Source organism: Rousettus aegyptiacus, unplaced genomic scaffold, assembly GCF_014176215.1.
Source record: "Rousettus aegyptiacus isolate mRouAeg1 unplaced genomic scaffold, mRouAeg1.p scaffold_m13_p_2, whole genome shotgun sequence".
In the NCBI taxonomy this organism is placed as follows: domain Eukaryota; kingdom Metazoa; phylum Chordata; class Mammalia; order Chiroptera; family Pteropodidae; genus Rousettus; species Rousettus aegyptiacus.
In genome coordinates this window covers 163,205,332-163,225,498 of record NW_023416295.1, presented here as the reverse complement: position 1 = coordinate 163,225,498, position 20,167 = coordinate 163,205,332, and the positions used below count along the sequence as shown (strand labels likewise).

General features: G+C 39.8%; 1 protein-coding gene across 1 annotated transcript in view; it reads left to right on the top strand.

Annotated features, from left to right (window-relative positions):
• The first annotated feature begins 6,395 nt into the window (after nucleotides 1–6,395).
• Nucleotides 6,396–20,167, top strand: part of CUNH12orf42 (chromosome unknown C12orf42 homolog) — a 112,704-nt gene continuing 98,932 nt past the window's right edge. Inside the window, exon 1 of the mRNA XM_036235877.1 lies at nucleotides 6,396–6,566. Coding sequence (XP_036091770.1) covers nucleotides 6,510–6,566 — 57 coding nt within the window. The 5' untranslated portion in view covers nucleotides 6,396–6,509. The remainder of the gene's footprint in view (nucleotides 6,567–20,167) is intronic.

The following is a 20,167-nucleotide window of genomic DNA, read 5'->3' as shown; positions in this document are numbered from 1 at the left end:
TCCCTCTGCATACGGTGGCCAAGGAAAGACTCTCAGAGCAGATCGCATCTCTGAAGCAAGTGAAGAAGCAGAGAGGGAAGAGCAAGCTTGTGCAGAGGCCCTGAGGTAGAAAAGAGCTTCCAGTCACTGAAAGAAGCCAGTATGGCTGGAACACTGTGCGTGGGAGCATGCTGTGAGAAGAGGTGGAGAGATTAGCCAGGACCGGATCGTGGAGAGTCGAGTTGGGCATGGGAAAAAACTGGATTTTATTCTAGGAAAAATAGGGAGCTACTGAAGTATTTTAAGTGAGGGAGCTACATGACCAAATTTATATTTTAAGAAGATTTTACCGTGGCCATGTGGAGTGTAGGTTGTGGGTATGTGGAGTATAGGTTGAATAATGAAAAAAATCAGAAGTGCAATGACTGAGTAGTTGGGTGTTCGGAGGCTGTTGTGATAATCTAGATAAGAAATAATGGTGTCCTGGATTAAGGCGATGTTAATGGAAATGAAGAGAATGGGTGAATTTGGGATCTACTTTAGAGGAAGAATGGATAAGACTTGATAAGGATAAGACATAAGCAATAGACTTGATAACGGATGTGGCATGTGAGAATGAGGCGACGAGAGAAAGGGAAGAACCTAGGAGAGCAGATAGGTCTGGATAACTGGGCAGATGGGGGTGCACATTGTGGAGGTGGGGACGAGAACAGAGATGGGAGGGCAGGCTTGAATTCTGGTTTGACATGTTGATTTCGAGCTATTATTGAGGTGACCAAATGGAGATGGTGGGCTTAGGGGCAGACACCTGACCAGTCCTAGGCTGACCATTCTCTAGGCTCCTCGGGATCTGTGATGTGGCTTGCAATGAAGGCATGAGCTGGGCTAGGAAGATTACCTACCTCCTGGATCTGAACTGGAACTATTAACACAGCATCAGAGGTGGGGCTGAAGAGTCATGAGCTGGAGAAAGAAGCATTAAGGATTATGATCAAATGGGTGACATGAATAAGCAGAAGTTAAGAAACGTAATGGAGGGGCAAGGAATTGTTTGATAGAGGGAAGAGAAGGTGGCAGAGAGAAGCAAGTTTACACAAAGAAATGGTACCATGTGACTGGAATACCATTAGAGGGAAGCTCTAAAAGCCATGCAGTTGATGTATTTACAGTTGCTTTCGTCCAGGCAGAATCTCTTATTTTAGATGGCAAAACAGCAATGATGACATGCAAATTACCGGAACGTCAATTTAAGGAAAAAGATAAACCACAAACTCAAAAACTGAGGGTGAGAAGAGGTCTCTAGTAAGTTAGAGGTTATGTTTGAGAAGTTAATAATTCCTTATTCCCCTTCAGAGGCATGCTTCGTAGACTAAAGGCCTGTTTTGCATCCATTTATCAACTGTACTAATGTAGGCCAAGTAAAGGGCTCCCTGGTAAAAGTGAATTCAGATTGAGGCTTGATTTTTAAGCCAGAATGGGTTTTCCACTCTCTCCAACCTGAATTGACTGAAGATAGTTCACAAGTGACAGTGAAGACGCTGAGTAGGTGAATAGTGACTCGCAGGCCTCCTTGTCAGGGTCCGTGAGGTCTGCTTACCACATAGTAACCAGGCCTGCCGTGTCTGGGCATGGAAAGGCAGGAGAGGAAGCAGGATAAAAACAAAGATAAAGATATACTCTTATTACTTTTTAATACTATAACTCTTGGTAAATTTGGCCCAATAGGTAGAATCTCACAAATTATCTCTTGAGGGGAGGGGTGCTTGTTTCTGTATTTTTCTTCTCGAGAAACAAAACAGAATGACTATACCTACAATTCTAAGGAAATGGAAGGGATGAACCAATTTCCTTTTGCTATAGTACTTATAGAGATTTATGATTTAAGAAACCACCATGTAGAATTTTGTGGCGATGCATTTAGAAGCCTCACCAAAATTATCATATTAATGGGCAAAAACAAAATTAACTCAGAGAGGGATGGAAGGAAGTCTTAATAAGAATAGAAGTCATGGCAATGATGAAGAATGCTTTCAAATTATTGACTCCAAACACAGCTCTTAGCCCAGTTTTACAAGTGAGCTTTTTCAATATTTTAAAGAAACACAAGTTCCACATTATAGAAATTGTTATAGGACGTAAAAACTGGTGAGTTTTTCCTGATTCATTTGATAGCCAAGATGGACAAAGATAGTGCAATAAAACAAAATCAACGAAGTATTTTACTTGTGACTACTATGTCAATTTCCTAAAACCCCATGAACACAATGAAGTCAGAATAAATATGAGAGTCTAGCTGGCATGCTGTTTTAAAACATTATATAAAATTAAATCACATTTCCTTTTTTTTAATTTTGCAACTTTATTGAGGCATCATTGACAAATAGGAATTGTTTATATTTAAGGTGTACAATTTGGTATTTTGATATATTGTATATATTGTGAAATAATGATCACAATCAAGCTAATTAACATATCCAAAACCTCACATAGTTATCATAGTTATCTTTCCCTGTCCCTCTTTCTTTCTCCCTTGCCCACTTCCTTTCTTCTCTCCCTCCCTCCCTCCCTTCCTTTCTCTTTCGTTCTTTCTTTCTTTCTTTCTTTCTTTCTTTCTTTCTTTCTTTCTTTCTTTCTTTCTTTCTCTTTCTTTCTTTCTTTCTTTCTTTCTTTCTTCTTTCTAATTAAAAAAATTTTACAATTGATATATAATTTTAGTTTCAGGTGTATAGCATAGTGATTAAACATTTATATAACTTATGAAGTGATCATCCTGATAAATCTAGTACCTACTGAACCATACCTAGTTACTACAATATTATCCACTACATTTCCTATGCTCTACTTTACATCCCCATGACTATTTTGTGACTACCAATCTGTATCTCTTATCCTTTTCCCCCTTTTCACTCATCCCCTCATCCTCTTTTCATCTGGCAACCGTCAAAATGTTCTTGGTTTCTATGAGTTTGTTTTCATTTTGTTTGTTCATTTGTTTTGTTCTTTAGGCTCCACATGTAATGAAATCATATGGTGCTTGTCTTTCTATCTCTGGCTTACTTTATTCAGCATAGTACCCTCTAGGTCCACCGAAGTTGTTGCAAATGGCAACATTTCATTCTTTTTTTTATGATCATTCCATTGTATATATGTACCACTTCTTTGTTATCCATTTATCCATTGATGGACACCGAGTTTGCCTCTATATATTGTTTATTGTAAATAATGCTGCAATAACCATGTTGATGCACATGTCCCTTTGAGGTAGTGTTTTGAGTTTCTTCAGATAAATACCCAGAAGTGGGATTACTGGGTCCTTCTTTGTCTCTTGTTATAACCTTTGTTTTAAAAGCTGTTTTGTTGGGTATAAGTATTTCTACCTCAAACTTTTGTTGTTTGTTTGTTTCCATTTTCATGAACTGACTTTTTCATCTCTATATTTTCAGTCTGTGTGTGTCTTTCGATCTGAAGTGAGTCACTTATAGGCAGTATATATAAAGGTCTTGTTTTCTCATCCATTCAGCCACACCATGTCTTTTGATTGGAGCATTTAATCCCTTTATATTAAAAGTAAAATTTTTGTTGGTAGCCTATTTTATTGTTATGACTTTAAAATAAACAAAAACTAATTCCATTAGTAGTTGAACATCATAGGAGTACTGTATATTGAGTATAAATTTTACTGCTGCAGTAACTGTGTGCCACAAAGATAATAAACACACACTTGAAGATTGGCAATTGGCAGGCTAGGCAGAGGAGAGAAAACATGTCACATTGCAGAGCTACCTGGGAATGGATGCAGAAGATTATTTGATGTCCTGAGAACTACTTATGTTTCCTCGTACGTAGAGAGCGAGGTGGGGTGGTAGAAAGAACACCGAAAGCAGACAGAGCTGGGTTGAAATCCCTGCTCTGCCTGTTTCTGGCTGTGGAAAACTGAGCAGTTCATGCAGCCTCATCAACAAAATGGGGATAATTCTATCAGGCTGCAAAGATTAAATGATAAAAAAAGTTAAAGTAATTGTTAATAGTTATGCAGATATTGCCATTTTATTAGTCATATTTTTTATCTTTTTTTTCTTCTTCATAAAGAAGATCTTTTAACATTTCTTATGATACTGGTTTGGTAGTAATGACCTTTTTTAGATTTTTCTGTCTGGGAATATCTTTATCTGTCCTTCAATTCTCAATGATAACTTTGCTGGGTAGAATAATCTTGGTTGTAGGTCCTTGCTTTATATCACTTTGAATATTTTGTGCCGATCCCTGCTGGCCTGTAAAGTTTTTGTTGAGAAATCACCTGACAGTTTTATGGGTGCTCCCTCATAGGTAACTAACTGCTTTTCTCTTGCTGCTTTTAAGATTCTCTCTTGTCTTTAACCTTTGACATTTTAATTATGATGTGCCTTGGTGCGGGCCTCTTTGGGTTCATCTTGTTTGAGACCCTGTGCTTCCTGGGGTTACATATCTATTTTCTTCACCAGGTTAGGGAAATTTTTGGTCATTACTTCTTCAAATAGGCTTTTGATCCCTTATTCTCTCTTTTATCCTCTGGTACCCCTATGATGCAAATGTTTGTATGCTTGATGTTGTCCCAGAGGCCCCTTATGTTAGTCTCATTTTTTTTTTGGCTTCTTCTTTCTTTTGGCTATTTTGATTGGGTGTTTTCTGCTACCTTATCTTCTAAATCACTGAACTGATTCTTTGCTTCATCTAATCTACTGTCGATTCCCTATAACGTGTTCTTTATTTCAGTTATTATATTCTTCATTTCTGACTGGTTCTTTTTTATGTTTTCTATCTCCATTTTTATGTTTCCTTTCTCTTTATTAAAGTTCTCACTGAAATCATTGAGTATTCTTATAACCAGTGTTTTGAACTCTGCATCACGTAGATTGCATGTTTCCATTTTGTTTAGTTCTTTTTCTGGAGCTTTGTTCTGTTCCATCATTTGGGACATGTTTCTTTGTCTCCCCATTTTGGCTGCCTCCCTATTTTTGTTTCTATGTATCAGGTAGAGCATCTATGTCTCCCGGTCTTAGTAGAGTGGCTTTATGTACAAGGCATCCTGTGTGGCCCAGTGGCACAGTATTCCTGGTTATATAAGCCAGGTGCCATAGATGAGTCTTTTTTGTGTGCCCTCCTGTTGTATTTGAGCACTGGTTACTGTATGCTCATCAGTAGGGGAGGGAGTGACCCTCAGGCTGACTGGTTGTGAGGACTAGCTTTGACTACAGCAGAGGAGTTGTTATGGAGGGGCTGACCCTGTGGAGCAGGATTCACTTTAGCAGGGCTCTGGTACCTGGCCAGTCTGCCCTTTGTGTGTGTCATTTGTGAAGGTGGTTGGGTGGTGCTCTGATGTAGTCTGAAGTTAGTCACCAGGTGTTTTGGTTCTGGGGACTCTTGAGAGGGGCTCTGTTGCAGGCCAAAGTCAGCTGTTGCCTATGCTCTGTCAGGGGCACTTGACATGAGCTATGAATTAATATGCATATAGTTGCCACTTGTGCTGGCTTGGAGGTGCTTAGGAGAGGCTAAGCTGCAAATTGAGGCCAACTGCTGCTAGTGCTGGGCTTGGGGATGCTCAGCTAGAGGTAGGGGGCATGCCGAGGCCAGATGCTACTTGTTTAGAATTTGTGAACCTTTGAAAGATTTTAGGTAAGTCTGCAGCATGAACCAAAATAGGCCATTTTTTGGGTATGGAAGAGCCACTGAAACAGCTTGGGCAGGCCTGCAAGTTGGGTGGGGTCTCAAAGAATTACCATGGCTGGGTGAACTATGTTAGCCATGTTGATGGAGACTCAGATATAGTACCTGCCTATATTTGTATCTGCATGCTGGCTGGTGGAAGGGCTCAGCAAAAGAAGAATGGCCTCTGTCAGCACTTCTGTCTAGGGGAAAGGTGCACCTTTAGCCCTTGCCCTGAAGCCAGATAATTCAGCTCCTTCCCGTATGTCCCTGGTGTCTTTTGAGCTGCTGCCCCAGCGCTGGAGCTCATTGCGAGTCCATTGGCAAGTAAATTTGTGTGTGGACCCTTTAAGAGGAATACCTGGGACTCCAGCTGCTCTCCATCTCACTCAGCCGCAATCTCCACTGGTTTTCATAGCCATAAATTATGGAGACTTCTCTTCCCAACACTGAAGCTACGCTGAGGAGCTGTGTAGTTCTGGGACACCTCACTTCTCTGGGAGGACCTCCACAGTGAGATATATCTCCTGTTTCTTAATTGCCACTCTGTGGGTGTATGACCAGCTCTTCCATATCTCTGCCCCTCCTACCAGTCTTCATGTGGCTTCTTCTGTATGTCCTTATAGAACTTCTGTTCAGCTTGTCTTCAGGTGATTCTCAATGAATTTGGGGCTGTAGTTTAGTTGTAATTTTGATGTGGTCTTGGGAGGAGGTGAGCACAGCATTTGCTGACTCTGCCATCTTGACAAGAAGCTCTGAATATTATAAACCTTCTCTTCTTTTTCCATCATTGTTTATAGGGAGTTGAACTCACCAAATATATATTGAAAGTTACGTGGTATGGAGCAATGGGAGAAGAAGCATTTTTGTCATTACGAGCCAGACCCTTTGCAATCAGGATACAGGTAATATATGAGAGATAATACATCTTTTAACATTTTTTTAGGCTAGTAGATTTGCTCCATTTCACCAATAATTTTGATTCTTGATTCAGTGCTCTTAGTTTTATAATTTGCAACATCTTCTTAGTTTTATATATATTTATCTACATCACTATAAATTACAGCATAATTTTACATGCCTTCATAAAATATACTTTTTTTTTGCCACCCCAGGGACACACTATGTCTCCACTAGAAAAATCTGGAGAAATAGTCCATGTTTCCTTTGCTATTTTTTCTTTTGTGTATTTATAAGATGACTCCAGACCATTAAGGTGGGGCCTTATGTACTCACTTTAAAGCAACAGGTACTGTTCCGGAAAAGTTGCATAAGTCAAAACAGAAAGAAACTTTTCACTGACATGTAAAAAGAGTAAGAATCATCGAGTAATGTTTAGAATGATACTGTGTTAGGTGTTCTATTGCTACTGCAACAATTACCACAAACTTAGTGGCTTAATACAAAATAGATTATCTACTTTACAGTTCTGTAGGTCATAAGTCTGACATGGATCTCAGTGGGTTAAAATCAAGGTGTTGGCAGGGTCGCATGCTTTTCTAGAGACTTTAGGGGGAATTCTATTTTCTTGCCTTTGCAGCTTCTAGAAGCTGTTTGCACTCTTTGGCTTGTGTCACCTTTACTCCATCTTCAAAGCCTGCAACAGCAGGTTGAGTCTTTCCCATATTGTATCAGTCTGACCTTCCCTTCTACCTCCCTCTTTAACCTCTTTAAGGACCCTTGTGATGATACTGGGCCCACCTGAGTAATCCAGGATAATGTCTCCAGCTCAAGGTCCATAACTTAATCCCATCCGAAAAGCCCCTTTTGTCATATAAGGTAACATAGGCACAGGTTTCACATATTAGGACGCGGACATCTCCTGGGTGTGGGTAACCTCGTTAACATCACTTCCCATCCCCTTCACCCTGCTCACTCTGCTCTGGTCACGTCGCCACACTCTAGAATCAGTACTCACCATTCCCTCAGCGTGGAATACCGCCCCCCAGGGATTCCCCTGCCTCCTTTACTTTGTTCATGTCTCCGCCCAGATGCCCCTTCCTCGGAGGACCTGCCTCTATCAAAAAACCATTCTGCGTTTTCTAACCTCTTATTGGGCTTCATTTTTCTTCATAGTACTTCTCACTACTCCCCAGGGATTGGATCAGTTTTGCTCCCCTGTGTCTAGTCTGGCTAATCTGGTGACTGGCACGTGGGATTTCAAGTAAATACATGAGCGAACCAACTTCTTACCTTCATTCTTTAGCATAACACTTACTTCCGTGAGCTGGATTGAAGTGAAATTTCTATAATTTGAACTACGAGCTGAATTCAAATTGAAGCATGAAAAGAACATCTGTTGCATCTAGTTATTTCACAGAGACTGCTATTTGAGTATATAATCTGGGCAGCCAGATTTAAAACACCTCAGTAAGTGATGAACTCCATGTGAAACATTAAGCATCTTTCTGGGTACCTTTGCAAGCTAGAGATTTATAATAATAGTGGCAATAATTACCATAATCTTTGCTATCATCTATGGAAAACTTACTATGTGCCACTTACTTAGTTCTTTACATTATTCTATTTAGTGGTCTCACTCTACAAGGTCACAGAGCATGCATTTACCGTTTTGTCTACCTCATAAAAGTATTTCCTCCACTCAACACTTCTTTTGGAAAACTGCTCCTCTCCACTCGCATTAAGTGGTTCTAGAAATAGCCCAGCCACAGTACCTTGGCTATGGATGGGCATTTGATGCAGTCCAGACCAGTCAGAATCCCCATAATGGGAGTCCATAGTGGTTGACATATAACCTCAGTCAAGGCAATCAGAATTCTTCCTCTCATTTTTTAACTCAGACTGGGAAGGGAGGGTTTCTTTTTCTCTTGGGTCAAAAAATGCAAGGATATGAACCAGAACTGCCTATAGCCTGTGGAGAAGTGAATAGTTGGAGAAAATGGAGCAGGGATAGGAGTCGAAAAGTCCTGACGAACATTATACTGCCTTATTTTCTCCATTTTGCAGATGAACAAACATATATCAGAACAATTACATATTTGCTAGAGGCCATGTAGCTAGTAAATAGATAGGAAATAGGGGAATTTGATGCCAAGTCAGCCTGACTTCAATATCCATATTTTCTTCCATTTTGTTGTGCTATGTTATATTATGTCCTGGCTTTCCAAACTTATAAATAGCCATCTAGTCTTCCCATTCTGCCTGATTTCCCATACAGCAGGGAAATGCATGCTCTGTAGTACTAGCAGGGAGTGTTTTGAACAGTTGCCGATCATCTATGTATTTTATATCCTGATAAATTTGCTCACTTGAGACTCCAGGGCTGGAATGACAAATAAACTCCATCATTCGTACTAATTCTAATGGAGTAGAAATGGCTACCTAGAGCATTGTGGTGAGAAGGATCCTGAGGCGTCGTCTGGGCTAGCAGAAAAGGAGAAAAGTGGAGTGAGGAAACAAGCTACTGAATTTGCTCAAAATGTTTGATAATTCAGATTACATTTTAGAACTATGCATTTTAGCATTCATGGAGCATTGAATCAAGGATTCTGATTTTTTTCAATTCAAAGAATGTTGCAGTTGTTAGCCAGGGGCTCACCTGTGTGCCAGACCAAATCCAACAGTCCCTTCATTAACAGGATGATTGCATCTCATATCAAATAACTTCCTCCACAAAATACCCAGACTGTCCTATCCCACAACGATGGGATGGGATGTGACCTGAATTTAGATTCAAGAACTGAATGTCATCTATTGGGACTACTCTTTTCTGGCGAGAGGAATGCTAAATCACAGCCACCCTGAAATGCACTGGTATTGTTGAACATTTTCTAACAATCAGATTGGGCCTCACATTTTGTTGGTTGGATGTTCCATTTCTTCATCTTTGGCCCAAGTTACTTAGCAATGGCCAATCAAACTATGCACCCACCATATTGTTTTGCATGTTTGACTAGAACATTGACAGATTAATAGGAAGGGTAAATAGCAGAGCACAACTGCAGGGGCCCAGTGTGGGGCGGCAGGATTGACTGCTCTGGACTTTGTTGTGTTTGCTCAGAGGAAGCCGCAGCAAAAGCCTGCTGGGACGAGGTGACCCAGGTCATGGGCATTTGTTTCTTGTCTCTATAGAAAACAATTGTTTTCTCAATGGAAGATGGCTTTTTCTGAATCTACATGGTTCCACCGATGAGGAAGCATTTGCCGTTTCAGGATGCTTGCTAAAACACACACATACAAATAAAAAGGCCACACAAAAGTTCAAATTTACTGTATCCCCCAGAGATCCTTTGATTTAGGTTAACCGGAAAAGAAGCCTAATGGAAAGTTTATCTCGAGGGTCTCTAAACCTTTGCTGATTCATAACTAACTCCCAATATTTGATGTTTATGAAGTTTTCATGAAGTTTCGAAATCATCCAGCCACCTTTTCATACCCCTGAGTTTCATGAGGACGAACTCCATTTACATTATCTTTGTAAACTCTGGCTTTCATGGAGAGTGATTTTGACCTCAAAACTGCTCTGCTCTGAATTGGTATGAGTGATACATATTAATAATGAAGAAAAATCTACTTTGGGCACGGTTTAATCAACCAAAAGTGGTGGCTTTATTTAAAAGTGAGAACTATGTTTCTGGTTAATAGATTTCTTTGAATTTCTGCTCTCAAATCTAGCTGATTTGACATTTGCAAAGTTATTGTTAATCCTTTAGAATTATTTACTTCTAACAAAAAATTACAAAGGGTTCCACACTAATTTTTGATTAATCTTTCTTTATCTCTCTCTGTTTCTGTTGCTCTCTCTCTCTCTCATATATAAAATAAATAACAATAAATTATATTAATAAATACATAATATCTAATTATTCATATACATGTAGGGTGTGTGTGTGTATACATACATATATACGTACATATATATAAAATCAGCCAGACACTTTTCTTGATTTGGTGAGAAGGAGGTAGGAAAAAATGGCGTGCTACATTTTTTTCCTTTTTGTAGTTTTCAATCTGCTTTGTCAAGTCTGAATCGGTATGAACTATTTGCCTACATCTTTCTCACCTTCACTTCTCTTCTCTCTTCTCTACCCTTTCATTTACTTTTCTCTTCTGTCCCTTGTCTTCCTAGAGCTCAGGGCTTAGGAAATTTTCTAAAGTGTTATCAGTGGTTGTGGTGGAAACCATTTTAGTTCTTGGGTACTGACTTCAAGCTCCACTGAGTTTAGTGCCCTTCTTAAACTTAAAAACTACCATAGGAGGGAAAACACACAAACTTTGTTAACCAATGTCACCATAATAAAACAAAACAAGCAAAAAAAACCCCTTGAGGAACAAAAACTTCTCAGTGACACTAAAAACTAGGCGAAACTTGATTATTAAGAAAAATCAAAATGCCTCCCCTTATATGATAAAAAAAATCCTATTATTTAATTAAAATCGACCAGTATTTATTTAACACTCAGTCTGTGTTACTGTGAGTATAGTCCCTATGCTGAGGGAATTGACAGTCTTGGGTTGAGACATGGGAGACAGATATTACCCAAGAATTGCAATATAGTGTGCCAAGCGCCATGGTGGTGTGACCCCAGGAGGCTGTGGATAGAGGAGGCACCAACTAATTTCTCCAGATGCAGGAAGATGCATGCCTTTCTGATCTTGTGGCCCTGTATTGTAGGTTAAATGAATCTCATGTGAAAGATATAAAAAAATGAACAACTATCTAGTTGATGTCTATGTTACGGAAACATGGTAGGACTTGGAGAAGGAACATTCGGCTGTAATTTTTGTGGGTGCAGGAATTGTATCCGTTGCATTGGCTATGTGTGGTGTGAGCCAGGCACTGATCCCAGGACTCCATAAATATCTGTGGAATGAATAGATAGATGACACAAAGCCTGAAGACCTTTGTTACCACTTCTTAGCTGTGTAACCTTTAGCATGGCCTGGGGTGTCTCTGAGCGTCCAGTTTTCCACCTATCAAAAGGCTCTATTATACCTACCCGTGTTGCAGTATTACCATAGGATTGAGTCCAATATCTTGAGCATTTACTATGCGGGAGGTACTCATTTAAGGATTGTACATGTTTTTATTCATTTCATCTCCACAATGAAAATATGAATAAGGTACAGTTATTATCGTCACTTTATAGATGATTGTGTGTCATCATTTTTTTGTGGATTATGAAGTATTATATTATTCAGATAAAAGCTATTGTAATTAATATTTTTAATATTCCAAAAGGCAAAAGCCTGGGCATAGTCCTCTGTGAAGTTCTGTCTCTTGTCTGTGACTCTGTGGCTGTCCCACACTACATTCATCTCAGATTCTCACTGTAAGAGTATTTTGAACCTTTGGATTTCAAAAAACGAAAAGCTCTTCAAATCTCTAGAAAGAAAGATATACCTTTCTTTTGCATGTACATGCTACTGGGATGGGAACTAGAAAGCCAACAGGACCTGTCACGTGAGGGACCAGCTCCTCTTTGACTCTGGCGGATTCAGGGACTCTCTCTGCTTCCGTCGATGCGATAGTCATTCTCCTCTCCTGTCAGGTGGCCTCTTCGGTTTTGTCATCACTGTGGTTTGTCCCTGGTCCCCATGGCCTCTCCAGCCCCAACACTGTCTCATGACTTTTCAGCTTCTACTCTCCCAATTCTTTTGGATCATTTCCTCCATCACTTTCATTCTAATTTCTGACATTAGTCCGCTAATTTTCTCATGCCATGACATATCACGATTCTGTCGTCAGCTGATTCTCCAAACAGCTGGAGCAAGGAGGGGCCAGCAGAGTCCTGTGCTGTGGGGCTTGGTCAGGGCTGTGGCCAGTGGCTCCCTGGGGAAGAGGTTTGGGCAAAGAGGCAAACCTGGGATGCATATCTCTCCTATGTCCTCTATTCCTGAGCGGCCACCATGACCAGCTACTACATCTAATATGTCACTGAGGTATCAATGTTATTGTTTGTTAAAATTTCCAAATAGGGCTTTTTATTAAATGGTCTCATATTTTTAAAAAAGTAGATAGAAAATTTAAGGCTCGTTTCAAATTTTAAAATGTCGTATTAAATAAAATTTTTTGTTATCGACCCTATGGGTAGTGACCTTCGGTTTAAAAGAAGAAAAGGGTCATGGGGCGATGGCCTCCCAGATTTTAAGTCAATTTGGAGAAGGTAGTACAGTGATTTTTTAAGTTTCTGTGTTGTGATCAATTCGCAACAGGTTATGCAATCCATTGGATGGGTTGCTACCTACATTTTAAAAATAAGAAAGACACTGAAAAGAGTAGAGAAGATCAATGCAATGTGCTGTGTGCATGGTAAGGTATTCATTGTTTCCTGACCATTTTAATTCAGTTATGTATGTGTGGGTGTTCTTTGGTCATTATGTAGGAAGCATTTCTTTCCATGGAATGTGATTGAAAGACTTGGCAGCAACTGGTGTAGTGGTTAAGACTTGGGTTTGAGGTCCTGTGAGCCTCGGTTCAAATCCAAACTCCACCACTTAGCATCTAAGCCACAGTTTCTTTTTCAGTAAAATGAATTAGTAATAAGACTTACCTTATACAACAAGATGATAAAATAATGTGGATCAAGTGCTTAATACTCAACAAACAGTAGCTTATTTCCCTATTTTAAATGAAATCAACCTCTGTTGACTGTTTACTTGATTGAGTTTGGGAAGTTTCTGGAAATTCCTTATGTTTGAGATGGGGATAGGCTTTAGGAACCGGGATAGCAAATGAATGACGAGGGGAAAAAAGCAAAGAAAAGATCTCAGGAATTTAATGTCACCTGGAAAGTCTATTTCGAGATCTTCTTATGTGCTCTAGGTGACTTCTAAATCTCCTTTTTAATATAAAAATTAATATTAAATGTTAATATTAAAATGGTTATAAATGCCTCTGATCCAATCCTCAGAGATTTTTGAAAGAAAGGAGGGGAAACTGGGCTGAGTAAGGAAAAGGAAAGGTGGAGAATAATTGTCACAGTCCATTTCAGCCACTATAACAAAACACCACAGACTGGGTGGCTTATAAACAGTAGAGATGTACTTCTCATCGTCTGGAGGCTGGAAGTCCAAGGTCAGGGTGCCGGCGTGGTCGGGTGCTGGCAAAAGCCCTCCTCCTGGTTGCAGACTTCTTGTCGTGTTCCCACATGGTGGGAGGGGCTGGGGACCTCTCTGGAGCCTCCTTTGTAAGGGCACTAATCCCGCTCCTGAGTGTCGTGCCCTCGTGACCTAATCACCCCTCCAAGACCCCACTTCCTAATGCCATCACATGGGACAGTGAGACGGGCAGGGTGGAAGGGTGGCAGGCGGCAGCAGCAGTGACGGTGGGGGTATTCCAGGTACTCATTGTTGCTTAATACCATTGCAGTATGAAACAACACTCATTCATTATGCTCTTTAATTGTGAGTCAGGAATTCAGCTACGGTGCAGTGGGGGTGACTTGCTTCTGCTCCATGGAAGGCATTAGCTGGGAAGACAGGGAGGCTCAGGTTAACTCAAATGGCTGGGAACTAGACGTTCCTTTGCTCCCATGTCTGGCGCCTGGACTGGGATGACTTGAAAGCTGGATTCAGCTGGAACTGTCAGTCAGTGCATTCACCTGTGGCCTCTCCATGTGACGTAAACTTCTTCATCATGTGGTAGCCTCAGAGTAGTCAAATTTCTTGTATGGTGACTCACAACTCCAAGAACAAGTGTTCCCAGCAGGCAAGGAGGAAGCCGCCTAGTTTTTATCACTTAGCCTTGTGAGTCACATGGCATCACTTTTTCTAGACTCTACTGGTCGAAGCTGTCGTCACAAGCCTGCCCATGCCCATACATTCAAAGGAGGTTAGGGTGACATAGACCATTCCTCTCATCAGGAAGAATTTGTGGCTATGTTCTAAAGCCACAGCAGGTGAGATGAAGAAGAGATATGAATGCAAAAAAGAAAAGGTGGTTTTAGATGTGGAAGTGATATATTCAGGAAAGTCTTCAGTTATGGCCGTGATCTTCATGTTCTCATTGTACACTAGCCGCAGACAGCTTGGGAGCAGATGCAGAGGGTCAGGGAGGAATCACTTATATGTGATTTTAGATTGTCACTTGAGATATGTTCAGAATAGAATAAGCTTCCTAATGACGCTTTGCTCCAGTTTGTTCTAAAACGAATTCACATTTTATGACTTCTCTCCTCCAAAAGGACCCTTTTCGAGAGATGGAAGGTGACTGTCGATGAACTGCTGGAGGCAGGAATGCCAGCTTGGTACAGCGCTGTAAAGACGGGAAGAATTAGAGGGGAAAATGTTTAGTTACTAAACAACAGTTAAAAGCCTCATCTATGTCTCCATTCTTTCCAGATTTTAAAGTAGATTTTTATTTTTACTAAAAATCTCTATTTAGGAATACTGGAATGGGAATTAGAAGAACTCTCAGGTTCTTGTCCCCAATTTATCACTAAAGTGTCACATGATCCTGAGCAAATCACTTCACCTTTGGTGTATCTTATACTCTTTGAGGTCACTTTCAGTTTTCCATGATTGATATTATGGTTTTCCAAATGGGCCAAATATGTTAATTTTATGAACAAACCGAGCTATACATAATGCATTTTGTATCCATAAACTGAAAAAGTGACTTTTGGCCTGTAATTTTGCCTGTCAAATTAGCACAGATTAAAAACTCAGTGTTGGTGAAAATACATTAATATGAGACTCTTCTGCTGCTGAGCTTTCTAATTGCTGCGGCTTCTCTGGAAAGCAGTTTGACTCAGTTTTATATATCAAGTATGCTGAAACACCGATAGCTGTTCATCCCTTCTGAGAATCTATCTTAAGAAACTAGAGTGTGAGACCGAGATTTCTGTACAAGCACAGTCAATGCCATGTTATTTAGTTATACAATAATGGAAGCCACCTACGTTGTCAAATAATAGGAACATTCTATAACTTACACTGCATACAGAGCGTGACATTATGGGGCTACCAGAATCAATCATGTGTATTTTTAAATGAATGAATTAATTTTTATGGTGACATTGATTAACGAAATCCAGTAAATTTTAGCTGTATACTTTAACAAGAAGGCATATATATATATTTACACTATGTGTTCACCTCCCATTTTTAGATTTTTTTTCTGCCACCACATATTTGACCCTCTTTACCCTGTCTACTTCCCCACTCCCAACACCCCCTACCCTCTGGGCACCACTAGTCTATAGCCTGTGCCCATGAGTCTCTGCCCTGTTCATTTGCTGCTTTTAGGTTTATATCCCACATATGAGTGATATCACGTGATTTTTATCTTTTTCTGTCTGGGTTATTTCGCTTAGCATGATTATCTTGAAGTTCATCCATGTTGTCGCAAAAGGCAATATTTCATCTCTTCTTATGACTGAGTAATATTCCATTGTATATATGTACCACAGCTTCTTTATCCAATCATCCTATCGTAGGATGCTTCGGTTGCTTCCATGTCCTGGCCACTGAACATCGGTGTGCAAATATCTTCTAGGATATGGGTTTTCAAGTCTTTGGGGTAAATACCCAGTAGAGGGATTGCTGGATCATATGGTAGATCAGTTCTTAGTTTTTTGAGGAACCTCCACACTGTTTTCCACAGTGGCTGTACCAATTCTCAGTCCCACCAGCAGTGTATGAGGGTTCCTTTTTCTCCACATCCTCACCAACATTTGTTATTACTTGTCCTGTTGTCTATAGCTATTCTAACAGGTGTGAGATGAGATCTCATTGTGGTTTTGATTTGCATTTACCTAATAGTTAGTGATGTTGAGCATCTTTTCAAATATTTATTGGCCATTCGTATGTCCTCTAGGGAGAAGTGTCTGTTTAGGTCCTCTGCAATCATATTTTTTTTAAAAAAGTATTTATACACAGTAAAGTTACATGAAGTAATTAAAATCTACATAGAGAAAAACTGGAAGATATCAGAATTGAGATATTTTAGATAGAATTATTGATAATTTTGTCCTTTTTTGGGTGTTTCTGTGCTCCAAAAACTATAATGAATACGTCTTTTCTTTATAATCAGAAAAAGAAATGAATGGTATTGATAGATGTCTTTTATACATCATTTTTTTTTTGTCTTGTTCCTGATAGACTGCCTCCCCAAAGAGAAAGGTGTCAGTTTAACGACTCCCAGAGTCTGACTTTGCGGAACACCACGCCTTCTGTCCCATGTCTCCCCAAACCACATCCTCCCTCTAACCCCAGTCGGGCTTCCCATATTGGGCGCTAAGGTAGGAAAGCAGGTCAGGAGGTTCCAGGGGTCCAGTCAGAGCAGAGTTGGCAGGAGATCTTTGGGTGGCTACAGAAGCCTGCAGGCACTCGGCAGCCTGAAGGCATGCATGTGGCCTTCTGAAGAAGACCTCACATCTACAAGGCTATTAGCTGGATTTTACTGGAGTAAATTACCCCTGCTTTGCAAGTGTGTTAACAAATTATCATGAAAATGTTGTCATCACCAGCACAAACCTCTCTCAAAGGCTCACTTCAGTGAGTGAGTGAGTGTGTGTGTGTGTGTGTGCGCGCGCGCGCGCAGACTACTAAAATTCATGGGTTAGTTCTACAGAAAAGGGGAGACTGAATCTGGAGGATATTTGCACTTTGGGTGAATTCATAAGACCCATTTTTTCCCATAGGGTTTGTTCTGTATCCAGGCTTATGTACACCTCTTGTAAATGGTGGTAGCAATTCTGTGGGCACTTGAAGTGGGAGGGAATTCCAAAGTCGCTGCCTCCTGTTAAATACCAAGAATGGAAAAGGTTCCCTCTTAGTCAAGAGTAAAAGAGTCTGAATTAAGATCAGTGAGAATTTTGTCTTTAAAAGTCGGATCCAGGAAACAACCGCAGGTTACAATGTGTATGCAGTTTGCATTCTGAAGATTATTCCTCTGGTTAATAAAATTATATAACCATCCTACAAATATAACTAGCACATGCTTTATGCTTACAGTTCTTTGGATAATAAGGACCTTTCTCAACCCAGCAAGTCTTAAGATATCATGCCCAGGCTAAGTTTTGGATTCAAGGGCAGGTCCCATTTATTTATGAGTATAAAAACTATACTTTATACATCAACTTCTTGGAATGCTGATAATTTATGTTTGTCTGAATACTATCTAAAATTTAAAAGCAGGCTAAATGAGAAGGGTAGTTATTAAGAAAGCAAGTTTGCTTTCTTATCGTTTCAGTCTTTGTATACACGTTTTGTCTATGGCTTTTAAGGGACATATTGGTTTGAATTGCTGAAGAAGGTAACCTAGAGCAGCAACTATTATGTATTGTGATATTATGAGGATTCTTCACTTTCTGGTTGTAAACAACATTTCTTTGTCTGTACTTTAGGCTTGTCAAAAATGGGAATAGCTCTCAGCCTTCTAAGTGGTGTTTAGGTGGATCAACAAAGCTGGGTATTAAACACCACTGTGTCTATGCTTGGGTCCAGACTAAGTAATTATGCAGTAGATTTGAACATTATAAATGTGATTAGTTTTCTTTAAAACATTTTATATTTTTATAGCACTTGGCCATTTCTAAAGCTCCTTTTAATATTTTTTTTTTCTTTTGGTCCTTAAAACAACCCTAGGATAAAAAAGGGTAGCTAGTTTTATAATGATTTTTCTATTTGTAGAAATGGAGACTCAAAAAGATTATTTTTATCATATAGAATGGAGGTGGACCAAGTCATTTAATCTAAATCTCAGTTTTACGACAGAGGGAACCAAAGCCCAGAGAAGTTAGGTGGCTTGTTCAAGATCACATAGCTAGTAAATGCAGACCTTAGTCAAGAATTCAAGTCTCTGGACCTCTGTATCACAGCCCTTTCTACTCTGGTATTTCTGATCCAGTTTCATGAGCATAAATGCGTACATGGAAAATACAATATCATGTTCAAATGTCTATAAGTATTATGGAAATATTTTATAAATGCAAAGCGCATCTGGAAGACAGTCTATGCATATTTCTCTAATCAGGGATCTATTGTTCAACTTATTAGCAGACCTAAAATTTCCTGACTTTAATTCGTAAGCCCACAATATTGTCTGTCCTCTAAAATGAACAATGCCATGCGAGACTATGTTGTTAGATTATGAAGAGCTATTTGTAACTTTAAAGTAAGAGGAAGCTCTTATGTAGTTTGAAAAAAGATACTATTATTTGTCGTCTAAGCTAACTGGCTAGATTTCCAGCAGTCTTTGCATTCTCTCCAAGTATATATTTGAAATTGCATATGCATAAAAACATAAAGTACAATTTCACCATAATGCAATACATTTTTATCCTCATAAAACATGTTACTTCACTGGAGGTTAATGGAAGACAATATTTTTAGCCAGCCTGTACTGTTCCCAAGACAATAGAAGTAAAGATCAAGATGTTTATGTTTACATCAGACTGTGTATCACAGATAGTCACATTCTAACATGCCTCTGATCCACTCAACCCACTAATAACAATTTAAGCTTGTTGGAGGATGAGAGCCGATTGCCAGTTACCTCGTATCTGAATTAACATTTAACATGTGAACTTAGGCTCGAATGTATATATTTAGCTTTCAATTTATAGATGGGTTTTTTTACTAAAATCTGTTTATAACTAGATTGTTCATAACTCACAATACATTTTCTTACAGAAATTTTCCACCTGGAAACTTTTACTAAGTGCGTCAAGCCGAGGCCTCAAGCAGTCTTGTGGTTAGGTTCTGAAGTCGACCTCAGAAACCTTTTAAAGCAAGATGCAGCTTGTATTGCACAGGTAGAAAGTAACTCAGCCTGAGATCCCAGTCCTCAGAACCTAGCACTGGATCTTTCTTAGCAGAGATTGATAGGTACTCATGAAACCTTTACTTTTGCTCTGGAGTACATAGCTAGATTACCTTTCCCAGCCTTCCTTGAAGTTGGATGGGGCCACGGAATTTGTCCTTGTCAACAAATATGTGTGACAACGATGGATTTCATGTCTAGGCTTGGCCCATGAAAACACCCCCCCAAGAATTCCTATACTCTTTTCTTTTCTGTCCACTGGCTGCAAGAGAAGGTCCCCAAATCCCTAAGGGTTGACCAAGCAGAGGTCCCTAACTTATTGCAGTGAAGGTACCTGCTACATGCCTGTATTAATTGTCGGATATACAAAAAATAAATTTCAATTGTGTGAAGCCACTGAGCTTTTGGGGTTTATTAATCACAACAGTAAGTGTTAACTAACGCCCCTTAGGAGTTCTGTGCCCTTGGAGTTAAACTGCTATGTTCTGAGCTTTTCAGGAAGATGGGATGGCAACAAGAGAGTAAAACTTGAGAGAAGCTCAGGGTACAGGGAGCACTCAAGGTAGCTGAGGAGGAAGGCTTCTTGCAGCAGAGATCTGGAGAAGGGCAGGGGATAAGTGTCCTCAATGGCGAGTGTTGGCTCAGCTATGAAGAGTGTCCTCTAGCTGTGGCAGGAGCACCAGGCGGGGAAAGGCAATGTCACCCCCACCTCTGTTTGTACATAGGTTACTTCATAGGAGGACCTTATTAATTAAAAGGATTGGTTTTATATATCTG